The sequence below is a fragment of the Elgaria multicarinata genome, chromosome 8 (genome assembly GCF_023053635.1).
Source record: "Elgaria multicarinata webbii isolate HBS135686 ecotype San Diego chromosome 8, rElgMul1.1.pri, whole genome shotgun sequence".
NCBI classification, from domain to species: Eukaryota; Metazoa; Chordata; class Lepidosauria; order Squamata; family Anguidae; genus Elgaria; species Elgaria multicarinata.
Genome location: NC_086178.1, coordinates 62,886,345 through 62,907,573, shown reverse-complemented (window position 1 = coordinate 62,907,573; position 21,229 = coordinate 62,886,345). Strand labels below are relative to the sequence as shown.

The window sequence follows — 21,229 nt, the reverse complement described above, 5'->3', positions numbered from 1 at the left end:
TTCAGTTCCCCTAGAAGAGATAACTAGCCTGCATCCACTGGACAGCAAGAGGCAGACTGACATAGAAGCCTAGTCATGTCCATTTCTCATACATGAGATCCTCCGGCAGCAGCTTACCTCCTTGCCATAGGGAGATAACTCCCCCCCCCCCCCCGGCACCTTCAAGCAAATACCATTGCAAATGCAGCCTTGGACACACATTTCTCTAGTCTCTTCCCCCATTTTTTTCTTTGAACAAGACATCCCTTTCTTGGCAGAGTGTGTGTGTTTGTTAGGTCTTTTTCATTTATGTAAGTCTTACCCTATTTTGTTGGGGCTCACAGAAACTAAGGCACATACTTTTCCTTAATTCCTTATTTACAACGTATGAAAGAAGAGATTATCACCTCCAAATCCATTTTCTTGCTCCTTTTGGCCAAATGGTTAAACATAATCCTTCCACTCCGTTCAAGAGCCCAACTTTTAGCCTCTGGTATCAGAATCCCACCAGTTCTCCCAGAGCCCACTACCTGACCTTCATGGCGAACACTGACAAGTCGGCACAAATAGGATTGTAAATATTCCAGGATTTCATCAAATAACAAAAGCAACAATGCTTTTTTGCTTTTCTTCCTTCCTTCCTTCCTAGCTGACCTCTGCATACTCCTTTCATTATAGTATTTAGACATTTTCAAGGTGCCTCGAAACATAAATGCAAATCAGGACTCTGCTTTCCCCCCACCCCTCCTGCAGATCAAATCTGGCTTCCTTCCACCTTCGCAGCCCATTTGACAGATGTATTGGCCAGTGACTCAAAACACTGATTCAAGTTGTCTTTCTTGCCTCTCTCTTCATGCTTCAGGTGGGCTGTCTGCCTTCATTTGAAACTGCTGCACATACATTTATTCAATTAAATGTGTATTTGCCCCTTTAAGAAGCAGCAGCAGCAAAATCAAAATCAATGCTTTTAACACTGAAAAAATGCATCAGGGAGGAGGGAAGGGTTAGTATAAGTGACATCACCAGTTTCTAGCTAAATCCGTGTTGTGCACAGACATTTTCCGCTGTAAAAACATACAGAACTGACTTCCCCTAAATGAAACTGGGGAAGAAAGACTGTATATTTAAACAAAATGTGCTGAGTGGATTCCCACAGCAGGCTCACCACTCAAATTATGTACCTTGGTATGCACACTTACTTCACAAAAGGAGATTCATGATTCACTACTCAGTCAGAAATACTCTCATTCACCTCCAAAATACAACATTCATCACAGGCAGCTAGTCAAATATGTGATAGCATATAGAACTTGTTTATATATAAAAACCAGTTTGTTCCTGTACAATCAATCATGTATATAGCAATATTTCATTTTCAAAGCATGGTATTCCAAGAACTCCCTCCTGCCAACAGAACAGCTCCTGTCAGCAGAATGGGGAGAGGGGAAGTTCCCCCTCCCCCAACTTCCTCCCCCATCCTCAGAATTTACTCCAGAGGTTTGGGGAACCCTTTCTTGCACAATTATCTGTCATAAATTTCATGAAAAATGTCAATCTGAATGCACTGTAAGAAAGACTATGATGAAATGTTTAATTTCATAAAACTGTATTTCTAGGACTTCGATGTGTTGTTAAGCATATTTTATCTATTAAAACATTTGATTAAAAAGGTGCCCCAACAAATTGGGCAGCTGATTTTTAATATTTTGTTAATTGTTTCTAATACAAGCGCTTACAAAGTGAAAAAATATGTGGCTGGCATGTGCCATTTTAGGAGAGGCATTTCTCCTCCTGTCTGACACAGAAGAGAATGTGCATGTTTGGCTGTCATACTAAACCATAATTTAGCATGATGAGAATGATGCACAGCAAGCTCAAGTTTATGCACTCCTGCTTCTCCTTTGACACTGTTGCAAGGGGGGTGTTGGAAGCATTCACTGCTGTTTTACTTTAACTGAAGCTTGTCATGTCATCAGAACCCCGCAACCTTAACCATAGTTTGTGAAAATAAGCCAGCTTCAAATCATGGTTTCTAAAGCTGGCTTATTTTCACTAACCATAGTTAAAATTAACTTCAGTTAAGGATTCAGACAAAATATTAAACAGATAATTAATCCCAAACAGAAGAAGGATCTGTTTTAATCTCCTCATTTATGTAAAATGGAAGGGGAGGGGGAAAGCATCAGTCTGATTGCTCACTGTGGCCTGTTCTTGACACTCTAAATGTGGCCAGCATCCTCTTCCAAGACAGCACTTGCAGCCAACAGATGCACACATCATCTGTGACCAAGAAAGAATGCTTTCCTCCTTCAGAATGGCTGTTTGTTCACACACACATTTATGCAGATTTAAATGATCAATCAATTAAAATTCATATGATTAAACCTTACAGGAACACCGTGGGAGCAGTTTTCCATGGATACATCCCACAGCGTTACTGCAACTTTTGAAGACAGGCCCTTCACCATGATATACTCACCTCTGCTCCTGGCCTGCTGATGATTTTGTGATAATTCACCCTGTGATTAGACCTGCCCATAAGGTTGCTGGACTTTTTATGTTACAGCAGCCTGGATGAACACCAGTCAAAAGTAACTCCTTAATTCCTGAAGTCTCTACCTCTGCAATTCTCAACAGGAATGGAAATGTGAAGCTCCTCTAATCATAGTCTTGAGGGAAGGCCTTGATCACTTGGGATTTAGAATTTAAATAGTTACAATAAAATCATACTTATCTAATGAAAGGATATTTTTCCTTTTTATAGGCCTACTTTTTCCCCATGACAAACATGTTTTATGTTCTGCTGCACTGTGGACTTATTTCATGGATCCAAAAAGAATTGGAAGGGTGGGGAAAATAACTGGCCCCATCACAGTGGCTAAACAGTTCTATCCATCCCCTTTTGAGTATTTCATTGCAAGTTGGAAAGGCAGGATATAAATACATTTAATAAATACATTCCAAAGAATTCCAGATTGCATAAAAATGTTTAGTGGGGTCTCATACACCCATCCCAGGATTTAAATGAGATTGCAACCTTTGCAAAGGGGCAAAAAGGGTAAGTGCTGGGTAAAATCTTGGCCCCAGAATTTATTTATTTATTTATTTCATTTTTATACCACCCAATAGCCGAAGCTCTCTGGGCGGTTCACAAAAATTAAAACCATAATAAAACAATTTATAAATGAACAAAGGTTTTTCCTTAAGCACTGACAACTGATGTAGCCCCGGTATCAGTTTAATGAAGTGAACCTGTACACATTTTAAGCATGCCCACCAGAACCAAGCTTGTACAGTTCCAAGGAGAGGGAGAGGATTAGCAAGTTTGTTAGAGAGCTAACACTGAAAAGGGCCATTGGCTCACTGCCAGAAAGGACAGCCAGTTGGTATATAGAGAAAAGAAAATTCTATACAGTCCAATGTAGATGCCCATACCTACAACATAGGCAGCTGGAAAGAGCAAGAAACAGGCAGATGTAGAACACTGACGCTGGAGACGGTTTGCAAACCCTGGTTAAAGCTAGCTATAGTTAGCATTAACTCAGGAGGAATATGGAAGCTTTTGCTTCTGCTTTTAGTTAACCATGGTTTGCTGTGGTGTAGTGGCTAAAGTGTTGGACTGGGAGTCGGGAAACCTGGGTTTTAGTCCCCACTCGGCCATGGAAACCCACTGGGTGACTTTGGGCCATTCACAGACTCTCAGCCCAACCTACCTCACAGGGTTGTTGTTGTGAGGATAAAATGGAGAGGAGGGGGATTATGTACGCCACCTTGGATTCGTTGGAGGAAAAAGTCAGGATATAAATGCAATAAATAAATAAAAAATAAATAAATAACTGTGGTTAACACTAAGGTTGGTTGGTTTAAAATAAGCCAACCTCAAATTGTGGTTGGCTTGTTCTAAACTAGCCATAGTTAATATTAACCACAGTTTGTCAGTCCAGATGACATAACAAGCTGTAGTTAATTAAAAACAGAAGAAAACATTTCTGAACACCTCCTCTTGATTGTATGTGAGCCTGAGAGGAAGTTCGGCTCATTCAAGTCTCACTAAACTATAGTTTAGCTTGATGTCTGAACACAGCCTATGTCTGTAACGGGCCTAAAAAAAAAACTCGTTACCTGATTTCTATACTTTTGTTCTTGTTGAAAGCCACACCTGCCTGACCTGAATGGGTTAAAATAAAATTTAAACAACACATCAGACAAGCAACTGCTTGCAGACTAAGGGGGAAGAAACCGAGTCAGGCACCTAATAGTGGACAATTTTGAAAATTACAGGGTATGTCAATAACGGAGTTAACATTGGGATTCAAAAAGGAAATAATCTCCACCAAAAAAAAGACGAAGAAGCAAAAATGAGCGACTGCCTGCAACAAAGCCATTAGATTCAGAGCTTTTATCTTTGCCACAGTTAAGTCTGGAGTCAGTTGCAGACTTAAAGACGCTACAGATAGTGAGCAATGAAAATCTGAAGGTGAAGCAACCCTTTTGTTTGCCTTGGAGCCCAGAAGTAGATTCCTCCAGTAGCATGAAAAACACTGTCTGGTTCTCAGGGGACTGTTTTAGCTACTTCTGCTTTTAACTGTACCAGCGGGGCGTCCATGAAATTTTATTGGAAGAAGCGGGTGGAGAACGGCCTGGGAAGACATCCAAGTTACAGAACCTTGCTTCCACCATCCCAACTGCACTGACACTTCCCTGCTTCTTGGCCACTTTCCAACAGGCCACCTCAGTCAACTTCAGGGTGATCATCAGCAGGTGCTCTTCTTGACATGCCTTTCCTAAGGCTTAGTTACTGGCAGAAAGAGCTTTAAACTGAAATATGCTGGCATTTTGGGCCCTCCCCTTTTCCCTTCAGCTCCTCCCAACACTGGAATGTGTTTTAGGAGGCGCTTTGGAATTCCAGCAGTTTTGGAATTCAGCCCTCAGTCTGATAAATCATCAGCACCCCTGCACTACTACTAGTCGTGCGTTTCTGGCTCTCCCTCTCCCTGCCCGCCATCCTCACTAACAGGAAACTGCAGTGTAATAGCAAAAGCTTGGTTTTTTAATACTGTAGGAATTTGTAAATGCATAAAAATAGCCCTGCAGTTAGCGTTCATGGAAAAAACAACAGCTAATACACCTCTGTTCCCCTCAAGGAAGCAGAGGTATGAATTTTAAGGCTACCATATTCTTGATTATGAGACTAAATTCTACATGGTATAACAACCATCGAGAGTCTGAGGGTGCTTCCAGATGGAGGGCTCCTAGCACTACGTATCACAGGGCATTGTGTAGCTATTCCATCTTTTCCTCCTTAAGAGATCTTTTTCCTGACAAGAATTGGTGGGAAAACAGAGGAAGGGTAAAAATGGAAGGAGATGTTTTCTGGACACCCACCCATCCACCCACCATAAAATTTTATGAGTGATGCAGGGTGATTGCATCATAAATGCCAGGCCTAGAAGTCTTGGGGGCAAAGACAGTACCAACAAGCTTTCGGCCATCCTTTTGGTCAGCTTTCCCCAACCTGGTGCCCTCCAAATATTTTGGACTACTCCCAGAATTCCTGACCATTGGCCATGCTGGCCAGAACTGCTGACAGTTCAAGTACAAAACACCTGGGGAGCACTGGGTTGGGGAAGGCTTCTTCTGGTATATATGCTAGAGAGCTAATATAATAACTAATCTAATATAGTACCTTCTGCAGTGTCCCAGTTTTCTACATTTCTTACAATGAATGTAGAAAATGAATGTTAGTACTTTAAAACACAACTATTTCTTTTGGCCTTGTGATGTTCTTTATGTTTGATGGGCAACTGTTTTGCAACCTCCCTCCTCTCTATCAATGACCCCACCCCTCTTCTCCCTTCTGATTTTGTGCCCGTGCATCCTTTCAACAATCCCTTCTTTCTCTGTTCATACAATTATCCTCCTTCTAACCTTATAGAGTCCCACCCACCCCAATTCCCCCACCCCAAATCTCTTCCCCTCCGCCCCCACAATACCTCAGAATTTCACACAACTGTGTGCACATTTATAGCATTAGCGTTGCTCAAAATTGTAAGTGCAGCTCAAAAGAATGGTCAGCCCAGCACCCAACCCTAACAGAAGGAAGTAAACATATACAGGAAGCACACAAAGAACAGTCTTGGGATGTCGAGGGACAAGGCAGGACACCAAAACAAAACAGCTGCAAAATACAGCGATAAAGGGATACTGGCACACCCGAACCTTTTTGATTGTGTGCAGGCACGTAACTTCTACAGTTCTAGTCTGGTTTTAACCAGGATCCTAGGCCAGGGTGTCCCTGCAGTGTTATCAGCACATTCTGAACAGGTTCAGAATAATTCTATCCTTTCCCTGCAAGGTGTTTTCCCTTCCACAGGGCCACAGCAGTGAGACTGGGAATGTAGACTCAACCACCTGCCCCCCTCCCAGTTCCAAAGATAAATGTAAAAATAGGAAACTCTGGTACAATGATAGCATCCTGAAAGCAATGCTATAACCTGATCTGCGTGTGAACTAACTCTCTGTTGTCTCAATAGTATTTATATTACTCTAACTCGTTACAAAGGAGATGAGTCATAGAGTAGAACTAGCCAAGCAACAAAATTGCACGGCTTGCTAAAACTTGGGCTCAAGGATAAACGTGTGGTGTCCTAAAGCAGGTTATGAGAGCACCACTCCACAGGAGCAATGGTTAGCCCAGACTTCAGAACCCATTGGACAATGCCATTTTCCTGTAATGCGGCAGGGATTATGACAGCCCTGACAGGCAGAGAAAAGGGGGGAGGGCAAAATACACGTACACACAAAAAACCCTCCAGCTCTTTAGTTAACATGTACCAGCGTCTGAGAAACCCGATACCCTAGCAACCTCATGTATGGACATTGACCCAATCAGATTTCAGTTTGCAAGGAGAAGAGAAACAGTATTTCCTCCGCATACAGATTAGCTGCAAAAATGGGTCACTTCTTTGCATTTCAGGGAGGGTGGGAGAGGTCCTGCTTTTTTTCAGGTCTCTGCAGGGCTTTTTGTTTTTTAAACACTCACCTGGTGCAACATGGCATTTCCAAGCTGCCGGACCAGACCATAGAACAACTTAAGGGTTTAATAACTAACACAATGACAAAGTTTTCATTTCCTGGAATACCGTTTATTAGTGACTTACCGGTTCTTTTCTAGTTCGTTGTGCGTAGACCTGGAAGATAAAGCAAGAAAAAATGAATTAGCCATCTCTAGTATTCTGAACAAAAACACCTGTTCCCATAAGCTATGAACAGATTTTTTTTTCTTGTCACAGTAGATCAGAGCAGCATATTCAACTGCAGACATATACACAGAGAGAATTAATTTACTGACCCTTCAACTGAGGGTGCTATTTCTAGGGTCTTTATTGCTTTAATATCCAATACGATCGTTTTTACTATTTTGAAGTTTTCAGGTTTTGGGGGTTTCCTCCAGCTATATCCATTTGCTTATTGCTTCAGTCACCATCAAGTGCCTGGTGTGAAGCAACTCTGCCAGATTAATTTTATTGCAATGCTGCTGCTTACACACGTCAGTTAAATAAGATGATAACAGAGATAAGGGAGGAAGCCCCTGATTATCCAGGGGCTCTTTATCTCATATGTAATTATGATTAGTCTTGTGTGCACATCTTGTTCAAGTAAACAAATTGGATGTTGCAACAATTTAAGAGGTTTGAAAACTCAGGATAACTGATTCTGAACAAACCAATTTACTGAACTTTTAATTTTGAGCAATTTGCAACTTTCTAAGGCTATTTGCATTCATGAGATTGCACAGTTTTTGTTTGTTTTTACTGGTGAGCATCACGGTAACATACAGAAGCAGGAAAGTTGAATATATGGGGCCTGTTGAACTTCACATTATCTAGTGCCAACACTAACCAAAAATACCTTATCACTTATTTTAAAAATTAACATACTACAACTTGAGCCCAACACATCTCTTTTATGTTAAATTACCTTATAATAAGACTTTGTGATGGAAGTGTTTTTTAAAAAACTATTTTTGTGTCAATTGCCATCACAGGTCTCTGAAGACCAAATATCTTCTGTCACCCCTCTGAAAGATCCTTCAAGAGAATCCTAATAATTCTGAAACCGAATCACAATGAGCTGCAAACTCAACGGGAACACCTCTATTAATCTATAGCTTCTCAAGAAATAGTGGCAGAAGTGGTAAACAATTGATAAGAACCTTCATTGTATGCACTGGTACACAAGGAAACCTCCAAAAATTAATCTGAATTACCCTAGCCTGGAGGAGTCTTGAAGCATTGGGAGACTGTGCTTCTGATGGAGAAACATCTGGATATTCACCCTCTGGGCAAACTATGACAACCTCCTAAGCATAGATGTGCAAAAGAAAAGAAGTAAAATCCCTTGAGCCTTTTTCAAGTGTATAGACCAAGTATAGGGAACCTCTTTCAGCCCGAGAGCTAAATTAAATTTTGGGAAAGCTCCCAGGAGCCACGTTCCAGAACTGGGCAAGGCCAAAGGGGAAAGGCCAACAATACCAGCATATTTTAGCTTAAAGCTCTTCCTGCCAGTAACTAAAGCATAGGAGAAGCATTCTGGAACGGGGTGAAAAAAAATGACAAAGAAGCCAGGAAACCATCAACTTATCAGTGGTAGGGAGAAAGGGAATGTGGCTGTCTGAGGACCTCTGAATTACTGGATGGAGGCCCCAGGAGGACTATATTTGCCCCCCACCCCCAGGCCTGAGGTTCTCCACCCTTGATGCAGTTCTATGTATATTTTGAAAAAAAGTAAAATCAAGTTTAAAAATGATCACCCCTGTGCCACATGGTACACAATAATTTGAGAATAAAAGCATAAGACAACAGCACCCTCATGTCCCTCTAGAGTTCACTTAAGGTAAGGGAAAAGGAATTGTTCACCATTTTGCATTGTTGGCTGATCTCTAAAATGTCTGTCTGGACTCATTTTCATCTCACAGTTGCATCCTTACTGACATCTTAGTCTGGCCCCATAATAGCCACTGCTCATCAGAATATTAGATGCAGTGATTTAATTGTACATTTTAGAACAGTACAATTTTAGATAATATTTTTAATTGCCATATGCATTTAAAAGATTTTAGATAATATTTTTAATTGCCATATGCATTTTGTTCTTTAGACCATGCATAGTCTTAAAATACATGCATTTCGGCTATTAAATAATCAGGGAGGATGTTATAATTCTGCCCATGCTCTGAGAAACCCAAATTAAATTCCTTAGAACTGTATGTCAAACAGCAGTATTTAAAGACTACGAAAAGAATCTCACACTGTTGTGAACTTCTACATTTGGAGTAATCTGTGTGTAAATTTCACTGGTGTATTATTAGTTTTATTTACTGTATAGTCCTGCAGGAGACGTCTCCATCTTCCTGGATACTACATTAACAGCTACAAACTCAAAGATATGCAAGGGATTGAATTCCTACATTATAATCAAGCCAGGCATCAAGGTTGGCGCTGAAAGAACAAAGTTCGGCCCACTGCTGGGAACAAAATTAAAACAGCAGGCTCTCCCAATTTCTCACACACAGGAGACTCTTTATTACTTATCTTCCTTCCATCAAAACACCAAAACTGAGGAGACTCGTCATCTAGTCATGAAGCTGGCTAATTTATCCTGTGATTTATAACCATATTGGCATAACATAAAATAGTATGAACTTTCTCAGACAAGAAGAGAAAAAGGCGGCGGGGGGACGGACAACTTTTGCAGCTGCTAAATATATCCTGTCAGACTATTATGAGGAACAATCCTTAAAATAGAAAGCATTTTGAAATACATTTCGTGTTCTCCTTGGTAACTTGAGGGATAATCAGAACTCTCCCCAGAAATGTTGCTATTTTCTTCTCCAGTCTCCTCATAGTACATTTGTAATAACCTCTAGTAGAAACTAAAATTAAAACTCTTTACAACCCTACAAGCTTGTCTGTGCTGATAATCATTCATTGGTATAACATTCAGACTTGCTATTAAAGACTAGATAGTACACACCCATATGTTAAGAGTTAGCCAGGACTGTGAATAAACTGTGTCACTGCATAACCATTACCTCAGTGGAATACTGGACAGAATTTGGATTCCTGAGAATTTCCGTTTTGATTTTGTTTCTTTTAAGTAAAGCAGACTTCATCAGATTAACCCCTCTCCTCTTTTTGTTTTAGGTGACGGTGATAAAAAGAGGGGCAGAGTAATTGTGAGAATGAAGAGGACTACACGTTTGTGCAAACAAACATTAATACTGATACAGAACTTCATATCTGTTTTATAAATGCTAACTTTATTATACATATGCACACGTGCACACACAAAGACCCCAACCAGAAGCAGAGCTAAAGTCTGGAGACAAAAAGGGGATTAAGCGTAGACAGTACAAGCTGCTTGATCATTTTTTATTTCTTTTTGGGACTGGATCATCATATGCTCATTTAAATTTAGTCATGATGTACCATAATGCACAGGTCCCCTTCAGCACCATGGCAGGAAAGCCAGCTTTATTTCACCATTTTGTCCACAAAAGGTTAATACTTCACTTTGCCTTTGCTGGATTTTATTAAACTGCTTTACAGTCCAGCATTTTCATTTCACAAGGCCATGCTGATCTTCAGTGCTAACCCCTTCTTACTGCATTTATAGTTCCAGGCAGCTGTGATCTCAATAAGCACAACTAACTCTTCATTAATGAAAAAGTTGAACAGACTTTTCTCAGGTAAGCCACTCCCTATCAACCCAACATGATTTTAATCTTTGGGTGCAGCTTTAAAGTGCTACAAGTTAAAGATAGGGTACAAATGAATGGTCTGAGAGCACCTCATGTTACAGATTTTTTTTTAAAGAGACAGCTGTGCTGGTTCATACACAGGTGGGGGGAAGCACCAAAATCCAATTGGCAATACCTTTATTAGGTCCAACCAAAATTCCACAAGAATGGGCAATGTTCTGAGTTCTCCAGAACTCTTCATCAGGCTAAGTGGTACAAAAAACAGGAGATGGAAGAAGAAACCATTTCTTCCCCTATCTCCTGCTTTTTGCACCACCTAGCATGTTAAAGAGTTCTGGAGACCTTAAAAGATTGCACATTCTTATGGAATTTTAATTGGTTCTAATACAAGTATTGCCCAACTGTATAATTCAATGTTATGGAGCTGCTGAAACTAAGCAGGTAAGGTTCTGATCAGTAACCTGCAGATCAAACAGAGTCCAATGTAATAGCAAATACCTAAGATAGAGGCTTTATTCAATAATATTTATTCAAATTAGTTAGGACTGGAGTTCATCCTATCACAGGTAGAGCATGTTTCCATTTGAAAGGATTCCTATGCAGATGTTCTCCTGCAGATGTAGCTGCACCTTCGGTTGTGCCCTAAACTTAAAAAAAAAAAAAAACTTCAAACAAAGAGGCTTGAATCCAAACCTTCAAAACTTCTCAATTCATAGAAGGATTGTTTCCAACTTAATAGAAGAGTGCTGAAGGTGCAAAATAAATTGACATTCAGATATGTTCTTCTGTTTTAGCACGGTAACTTGCTATTTATTTCCTCTGTTTCTGTATTCTATATCTTGAACTGTTTATAGTTGAAAATAAGTGGGCCTTGCAACAAAATATTGCAGTATCAAGTAGTTCTGTTCAGTGTTCCACTTCCAGCCATTCCATTTATCCTCATCAGTTTACCATGTTTTCCCCACATGAGCCATTCAGCATTCTGTGCTCACTGAGCATGCTCAGGCCTCATTGGGCTGATTTGGGATTCCCCCTCCCTTAGGTGTTCTTTCTCTTAAGGTTTTTTTGGGGTAGCTGCAAACTTAAGAATGTAAGAAGAGCCATGCTGGATCAGACGGAGGGTCCATCTAGTCCAGTACTCTGTTCACACAGTTGCCAACCAGCTGTCGACCAGGGACCCACAAGCAGGACATAGTGCAACGGCACCCTCCCACCCATGTTCCCCAATAACTGGTATATACAGGCTTGCTTCCTCTGATACTTGCACTTAGCCATCAGGACTAGTAACCATTGAGGATGTTGATATATGTATCAGTGGTGCATTTTGGCTGCATAAGGGCTGGCACTCAGCAAATTGAAGATTGCTGTTAGTCCATACGATCGCTTTTCACTTGCGCAAAACAAGCCTTAGCGGCTGGGTTGCATGCAGTTTCTCATTGGAAAACACTTGTAGTAGCCACTTGCAAGCAGGCCCAACCTCCAAGTCCCCAGCGCAAAGCAAGCTTTGCGTTGCATCTGTTGGACCTTGTTTCCAAATACACCCTGCATATAAATATGGAGTTGCATGATCCCTTTGCAGCTCCAGATACTTCGTTGCGCAACAGTTCACAGAGCACCACTGGTGAGGGGACTCATGTCGCTCATGCTTCTTTGTATCCAACCCACTGTCTTTTTCAATCTGGATATTATGTAAGGCAGAAGATACTTTATTTCAAAAACAACTCATACATTAAGTGCGAGGCGCTTAATTTTTTTGCGTATCAGATCATTTGTAGGGGAGGGGGGAATGAGTAAAAGAACTGAATAGTCAGAAAGTTTCTCGCCCCATCCAAGCCCTTTGTGTATCCCCCCCCCACTCCATAAACCATAAAACCCAAGATAGAGAATTAAGTTAACAACCTCCTAAGCACATTCACAGTGATGAGTGGGTGTCAAGAAAAGGGCATAAACTATAGTTCTGCTGCCATACTAGATTCACTGAAATAAATGGGAGCAAAAGAGAAGTGTTTGGAATTCCATATCCTGAAACATTATGCAAATATATAAGAGCCAATATCACCTGGTGCCTAGCAGACACGCAATACAATGGCTGTAATACACCACTACAGTTTGAGGGCCAATCCGTCATTCAGTCTGTGAGCAGCTGAGGCTCCTCTGAGAGCTCTGCCTGCCTAGACCTTTGCTAATAATGTGTTATTGAAATATTAAGCAACGTCAAGTACTCGGCACAAGCAAGGCAATGTAAATAATACATCTGCTTAACCCAGTTTCTTTATTTAAATAAAATATGTTGTTCCTAGGGATGGAGAAGCGACCTTTAGAAATACAGGCTCATGAATACCCAAAATTAACCCCTATAGAGGTACAGAAAGTAATGCTTGGAGCAGCAAGCAATCCAGCAATTTGTTACGAGTCACAGGGAACACTTTACATGTACAGTGCCGCCACCACATGCACAACCTTCTCAAACGAAGAAAACTGGCATCAACTGCTGCAATTCCATTAACAGCTTCCATTTGAAAATGTGTAAAGTATTGTTTATATTACTGCAGATCTGGTCTACTGCGAGGAAAAGATCAACCACTCAACTCACACAAACTATAGAATGGGATTTAAAGCAATAAGCCAAACCTGGTTACGGCAGTGGGACTTAGCTGCAATATAAGCCTCCCTTCTCTAGTGCTAGGAGTACCTAAGGCTACACACCTAAGGAGTGTGCAATTCTACAATCACAGATATTTTTACCAATGTAAAGAGAAAGACCCGTGATGCAGAATATTAGCAGATGTCCTCAGATCCACTCAGAGAACCCGCAGCTGCTCTATCACATGCTGCCCAAGCTTTACCTGCCATTAACAGGGAATCCCCTCAGCTGCAGCTCTTTGCTGGACTTTCAGCTGCAATCCCCCCTATAAACATTAAGGATCCAATAGATTTCAGCCACTAGCACTACTGACACTGCACTAAAGGAAACCAACGCTGGTTCAACGTGGATATCACTTGCTAGCCAAACAGGTTTTCCATTGCAGGGTTAACAGTGCTAGTGGCTGGGATCCACTGGATCCTTCCCACTGCTCCCACAAAAGACAAAACACTTTGCTACTCATAAGTAATAAGATCAGTTTTCACAAACAGTGATTTTGTTCTGATGGTGGTATTTGGATGTGACTTCGCTAGGTTAAAGCTGCTTTCCATTTCGCTTTCCATCATGTCAGATTAATTTGGTTCCTGGTTGGCTATACATTTATATAGTTTGGCACTGTCAAACAGGCCTCCTTCCTCTTCCTTTTCCCTCCACTCCCTTTCTCTTGTGTGCCTTATATGTTTGACCTTAAGCACCTGCACCTTTCCTTTGAGTCGTCTACAGCACTTAAATAATGCAGCTACCTTGAAGAAATCATCATCATCATCATCATCATCTTTGAATGCAATTAATACATGTGAAAAGTATTCACCAGATGATGATGTAAGGGCATATCAGACAGTGACCATATCGTATAACGTTTCATTTAAAAGACCACTGTACCACAAGGGTACCCACTGCTGTCTTTCCCATGTGAACAGCGATCATCTGAATTAAGCCTATGTTTGCAAATAAGTCATCCTCTGAGCAGAGCCCCAAATCTGTTTTCTGTTTTCATTTAAAAGGCATACAAGAAACTTGACAAAATAATATAATGTACTTATCTGAAACAATCATGTAAATTATATGTCATTCTCAGGCTTATCTATACCAGGTCATCTGTGCTGTTCATCTCCAACTGTGGTTCTTTGCTTGGTTTCTGGGTGCTGAGACCTTCAGGGTCACTTGCATCTGTCAAATACCTATATTCATAAATTGCTATTTCCCAGGATGCATTTCATTTATGATTACATTTATATCCTGCCTTTCTTCCATGATGGAACTCAAGACAAAGATATCCCATCCAAGCCTGTCCAGACTCAGACCTGCTTAGCTTTAACAAGTTGCTGCATCTCATGCCTTCAGTCCACACCTTAGAAAAATCAATGTCAAACTAGCCTAGCACTCTAAATGAAAGCTGGTAACAAGCTCCAAACTTGACATGGGGGTGACAGTTGTACACTTTGAGTCAGCAATGGGTTTAATCACATGGGCTGGGGAATCTGATTTTCACTGTGCTTGCCACTTCCCCCTGCTGCTCCTTTCCAAACAGTTTTTGTCTGATTGAGGACACTCCTGGAATTAAAGCGCAGCTGAGGGAAACAGTGCTCAAGCGGAAGAGCAGCTGCATGGGAAGCTCTGGGTGGGACAAGGGAGAACTCTTCAACTCTATTGTTAAAATCAGCCCTCCATCCATGCAGTTGGGCAGGTCTGTGTTTAAATGCCTGGAACTGGTCTAATCACTTCTGGTTGGGCCCCAAGCTCAACATCTCAGAGAGATAAATGGATCTCTTCTAAAATACTCTGTTGTTGTCTTTCTGAGAACCCCTTGTTAGGATACAGAAGGTCACGAAGACACAAATGTAAGATATTGCTATAAGACGGGTGGAAGACCTTCTACAGTCGGAGGGCCAAATTCAGTTTTGGAGAAGCTCTTGGAGATTGCATTCCAGTGGCAGGTGGGGTCAAAGGCAAAAGGAGTGGGCCAAAGGTACAAAAAAGAAATACCAGTGGATTGCAGCATAAAGCTCTTACTGCCAGTAATTACACTTTAGGAAAGCCATGTCAACCTTTCAGAATTGGGAAACACACACACACACACACACACACACACACAGAGGCAAAGGGTCTAACCATCTGGGGACACCAAGAGGGGTGAATTGGGACCCCAGAAGGGCTGGATTTGCCCCCTAGGCCTGTGGTTCCCCACCCTGGCTGGAAGGAGTTCCTAAAACAAGGGAGCACGAAAGGAATACCCAGAAGCCAAGCAAAGATGCAAGATTGGAGTTGAGCAATACAGCTGGTCCGCCATCAAAAGTTAACCATGAGCCTGAGAACAGTAAGTAATCTAACTTTATTGATCTAGATCAGTCAATTGTATTATTTAACACATCAGTTCTGAATATAGTAGACCTCGGGCTATGGCAGGTAGATCTACTGAACTTCCTCTGAGATGCCATTTGTAAAGCTTTGAGCAAACTACACCAAGGGGCAACTTTACATCCACAACTACAGAGGGGTGTGGGGGGAGAAGAAACATTTAAACCCTAGGTGTCTGCATCAAATGTACATATGGCTTGTGCATGGTGGGAACTACACAATATTTCAGACTTCTAGGCTGGAGCATCAATTTCATTGGTACCTGGTGATTTGCTTTCATGTTCAGCATCTAAACATCACCCGCCATGAAATTCATAGAATAACATTCCCTAGGGTTAGACCACTGATGACTCCAAAGGAGCTTGGTTTGTCATATCTTGTTTCTTTGAGCTATCTGGATTTTCCTTATAAAAAGTTTATATCCTTCAGAGTAAAGGACACCTCTTGCATTATGCACCTTGTTTCCTTGTGTTCTCAGCCTGAAATTAGCAAGGGTGGTATTATTTTAATATGAGAGCTGATCAGGAGCATTTGTCTATGGAGGATTCTCCCATAGAACAGCTGTGCGACTAGAATTGGATGACTTGTATTTCCTTTCCAGCAGCAATAAGATATCATGAAATTAAGGCCCACAGAAGCCAGGTTTCCAGTGGGCACAAAGCTAAACCACCAAATCATACTGCTAACTCTGTCCTGGAAGCCTAGCAACAGCAGAGTTCGCTTTCTAAGAAATACATGAAGTCCATTTCTGATAACTATGGGCGGATCCTGCAGCTGGCCTCTTATGATCACCCTGATAGGAATATCAGACTACCTACAGACATCAAGGAAAACTGTGCTGTCTGCAACTATGAAACCTTAAAAGGAGGTCATTTTTGACTAATAGCAGCTGAAGAGATCATCATCATCATCACCACCACCATCATCCCAGACTTCCTCCAAGGAGTTCAAGCAAGTTTTTCTCTCCCCAAAATCCTGTATGGTAGGTTAGATTGAAAGGTAAAGACTGACTCAAGGTCACCTAGTAAGCTTTGTGGCTGAGTGAGAATTGGAACTTGGGTCTGATACTCTAACCACATTGGCTCAACAGTGATCTTTTCAAACAGTGGATTTCAATAAAACCATCTTCTGTAAGCCAGCAATGCTCAACAGTTCTCCAGAGGCCCCTGGGCATTTTTGGGGTGAGTGTAGTCACTAAGACTGTAGTTTCGGAATAACAGAAATATAAAATAATCTCACTACACAACCAAAATATTCAGTCCATCTGGTTAGGCAGCAGCCGAAATCTGAGTACTTTCAAGCTGGCTTTCATTTGGATTAGAAACCAGCAAAAGGAGCCAAGATAGATTTCCACAATTTACACCACTCCTATTTTCTTGGCCAACAGCAGGAACAATATACATGCAGAAGTGAGCAACCCAAGCAGCCTAGTTCTGTCAAAAAGCATTGCTTCTTGCAAGCCTCTCCTTTGCCACAGGGACCTGGAATAAGAGTTCAAGCAGAACAGGTATTTTGTATTGCACACATCTGGCACTCATAATTAAACAGTTGCTAGACATTACTAGCTGGACAACATCCGTCTATTTGAGGGGTACGTTCTATAAAGACATCATCCCAACCAAAGAATTTAAAAGGCCCTAATCCCTTTAAATTGTCATAGCTCCAATTTAACAGAAAGAGGAAGTGTCAGATAGTACATTCCTAAAACCAGGAATAGCCCAGACATTGTACCAGACCCTCCACTTGATTGCTGGTATTACCACCAACTATCATGTTGGTCTGCAGATACTGCGGCTCAGTTACCTATTGCTGCCCATGTCTAATGAACCCAAAACATGTTGTATGGAACAGTTACACATTTGGGTGCACCAAATTTTAAACACAACTGTAGACACAGCCTTAAAGCTTTACTTTTTAAATGTGAGTCCAAGTGGCCTAAATGTAAAAAACCAACAAAATATATTTGCCGTGCCATCAATTGTGAATAGTGCAGGCACATTTAAATGGCCAGATTCCTCTGCGTTATACACAGAAGTATTAAATGGAAAGGGATTTGGGCCATACTTGTTTATTGAAGGAAAACCCAGCCACCTAAGTGTGCATGAATCATCCACAGCTGATGGCACGACACATGTATTTAATTTGAACTCCGGTGCTTGAGTAAACAGTTAAGAAAAAGAAAAAGATACATACAAGCCCTTCTCAAAATGATTCAATAAGATTCTCATTAAATTAAGTTACCAAAACTCAAGTGCTGAAACAGAAAAGGACAGAAGACAAATGGATGGATCAGACTTGAAGCAAAGGATTTATGGAGACAAATAATCAAAACTGGAAACTCATCTCAGAAGAAATCAGTAAACTCTTTGTTTCTGGGCAGTCCTCCTCCCAAAACAACAACAATAAAATCCATCATAGCAAACAAGTATAGAGATAATTATTTTGACCTTGCCAAAATTAAAACTCTCTGTAATACATTTTACAACCATTTTTGGAAAGATCTTTGGATACCTGGTGTGCATAACCCTCAATTCATACAGATAAAAATATCTCATCAGATACGTAGTGCAAACCATAACACCCAGGAAAGAAGCTTCATGAGAAGATTTGACAGATCAGGACCTTGTTTGCATCTGGTGCCCTTAGTTTTTTAAAAAGGTTTTTGACATCAGATCAAACCAAAACGGTTGTATTCAACCAAGCTTTTAATAATATTTTTTTAAAAAAACAAGATGCTACTATTTTCTATTGGTCTTTTTATTGATTATTGGTTTTGTGTGGTATTTTGTTGCTGTTTGATGATTACTTATTTTATAATCAACCTTCTGAAACTATGAAATTGAAAGGCAAGGTCTGAATGCATACAATAAATCAAATAAATCAAGGCTGAAATCCATACTACACTTACAAGGACATCAGCATATAATTACAGTTAAACATACACACACAGCAGCTAAAAAAAATTACACCAAATGCAGACTTGAATAAATGTGACTTCAAGTTTGTTTTTAAAAGCCAGCCACAATGAAGCTATACATATCTCTCTGGGAAAGGAGTTCCAAAAGTATAGAGCCACCACTGAGAAAGCCCTCAGTACAGGCCAGCCAAATGGTTCTTGAGGATGAGCCAGAGAGTAGGGCCTCTGACGCTGATCTTAATGCTTGGGCAGCCTCATACAGGTGTAGGTGGCCCTTCTTAAACTTACATAAGATCAGACTACTATCCTAGCGACAATAGTAAGGAAGTAGATTTATTTGTATAATGTTATCACTGTGTTTTACATCTTCAGCCCAACTGTTTAAGTGTCTTCCCAATTTTCTTTCTAAAAAAGAAAAATATTCAAACACCTTCAAATAGATTCAAACCTGACATTACCCAAACACAGTAAAACAGCCCATGGTTTTCTGACTGAGTCTGGATTTTGTGATGAGCTTCATGACTTGGCAGTGAAATAGGCCATTTATAACTAGTTCTATGTCCATTTTTACAATGTATGATTCAAAGATACACACAGCTATTTGGAAGAGGAGCAACAGGATTTGCAATATAACCTTCTACTCTTTCACACCTGTTCATAGCCATTGTTTTCCCCTTCTTTTGTTGCTTCAATGCTTTTTTAAAAAAATAATTTTTCACTGTATGAATCCAGCAAACCAGGAATCACATAGTCAACAGAATTATGTCACAATGCCACATAGCCAGATTTCTGTATACATCCTGCTGCATGTTGCCCGCTAGCATTGAGCAACAAGGCTTTTGCAATGTCTTTAGCTTTGGATGCAAACATCATCTGTGTGCATTGCATTACTTTCAATGGGTGCACATTCAGATATACATCCATATTCTGCCCTAGCAAAACAATTACATGCAACTGAATTGAGGCAAAGGAGCCTCATGCTGTCACCTCAGTAACAGAGATGCATCCCCTCCATCAACCCCTGATACCCACTGCCTAGCAGCAGTTTCACATCCCATTCATAAAGAGGTACAAAAAACTGTCAGTAGCATACTACATTTCACATGGGGGGAAATGTTCAAGAAATGCACTCCCCACCTCCCATTTTGGCTCAGTGCTACTTAAAATGACTCAGAATCAGGCCCTGAACATCTGATGACAGTATGCTTTTGCAGATATATTCTTTGAAAAAGTAGAACAGCATGATGTTAAACATTGCCTTCAGCGGCCGATTCATAAATGAGTATGGGAGGATTTATTTTTGTTAGTGCAATAATACCTTATTTTATGAGCATTTGCCCTTGAAAATATATATACACATGCAGATTTATTCTTCAACCAGCTGTACCATGCACTAAGTTTCATCATGCGTACCAATATAGATTCTTCCATACTGGCTGCTTTCAGACAAGGTTTTTAATGCGCAATTGCTCTACCTCATTCACAGAATATTTCCTGATGATGTTGTCCAACTTGTAACCCTTTCTTTTTTGCCACAAATAATCCATTGAAGAGAGAAAGATGGAATAGCTGCACAATGTCTTTTGATTGCTAGTGCTAGGAGTCCTCTATCTGCAAGCACTCATGGTGGCACACACATACAGCAAAATCTTTTGAGCCTGTGTAACATTGGAATCAGTCTTATTCTGAATACGCCTTATCCCTCCATCGAGTCACTCTCTCTCTCCCCAAGTTTGATGTGTCTTTATTATAGACCAATGTTCACTGTGGTCAGGGTTAGATCTACACTTAAAATATCCACTTTTGCAAAATAAATTAAGCATCTAACACTGCAATCCTATGCATGCTTACTTGGAAGCAAGTCCTAGTGAGTCCAATGGACTTAACTCCAAGGTAATCGTGTATAGGATTTCAGCCCAAATCAACAGTACCCAAATTCTGTGCTCTAAAATGATGCATTTGCAGAAACACACTTAATATTGCATCATTGGTTTCGAAGGCAACATTTGCACTTCTGCACTTTTCAGAATAATTTGTCAAGGACAGAACAGGCAAAGGACAAAAGAGGGTCTGGCCCTTGCAGAGGAGTATACAAAGAGTAAAGGAAAGTGCAGATTGTGGAACACAGGGAGTATGCTCCTGCCAAAGGCCCACTTTCTGACATGACAGCTACAAATTTGTTCTGTTAAAAATAAAGAATGATTTGGTTGGAATACGATAGTCAAGCTCATAAGGCTAACAGGCACTGGCCCGAGGTGGGAGTGAGGACACAATGATATCCATGGCCACAGATGCCATCTGGTCCATGGAAGGCCTGGTGGAGGGCAACTCAGCCCCCCCCATTTCTTGGTCATGCATCCCCCCACTATGAACCTAAACGCTGTATCTTTATATTCTTAATCAACCCAGCACCCCAACACTGAAAAGGGCTCATTATGAAATGTTTCAGAGGAACTGCACAAGACATCACAAGTTTATTACAAAGCAATTCACTCTGAATTGTTTCCACTTTCCTATATAAGCTGGGCATGAAGCTGCACCTCCTGACCATGTCTACTATTAGCCACCA

General features: G+C 40.8%; 1 protein-coding gene across 3 annotated transcripts in view; it reads right to left on the bottom strand.

The window, feature by feature from the left end:
* The window catches only part of MXI1 (MAX interactor 1, dimerization protein), a 73,991-nt gene that overhangs the window by 33,608 nt on the left and 19,154 nt on the right, over window positions 1–21,229 (bottom strand). For all 3 annotated transcript variants that reach the window (XM_063132634.1, XM_063132635.1, XM_063132636.1), the window contains exon 3: window positions 7,140–7,169. In XM_063132634.1, the coding sequence (XP_062988704.1) occupies window positions 7,140–7,169 (30 nt within the window). The remainder of the gene's footprint in view (window positions 1–7,139; window positions 7,170–21,229) is intronic.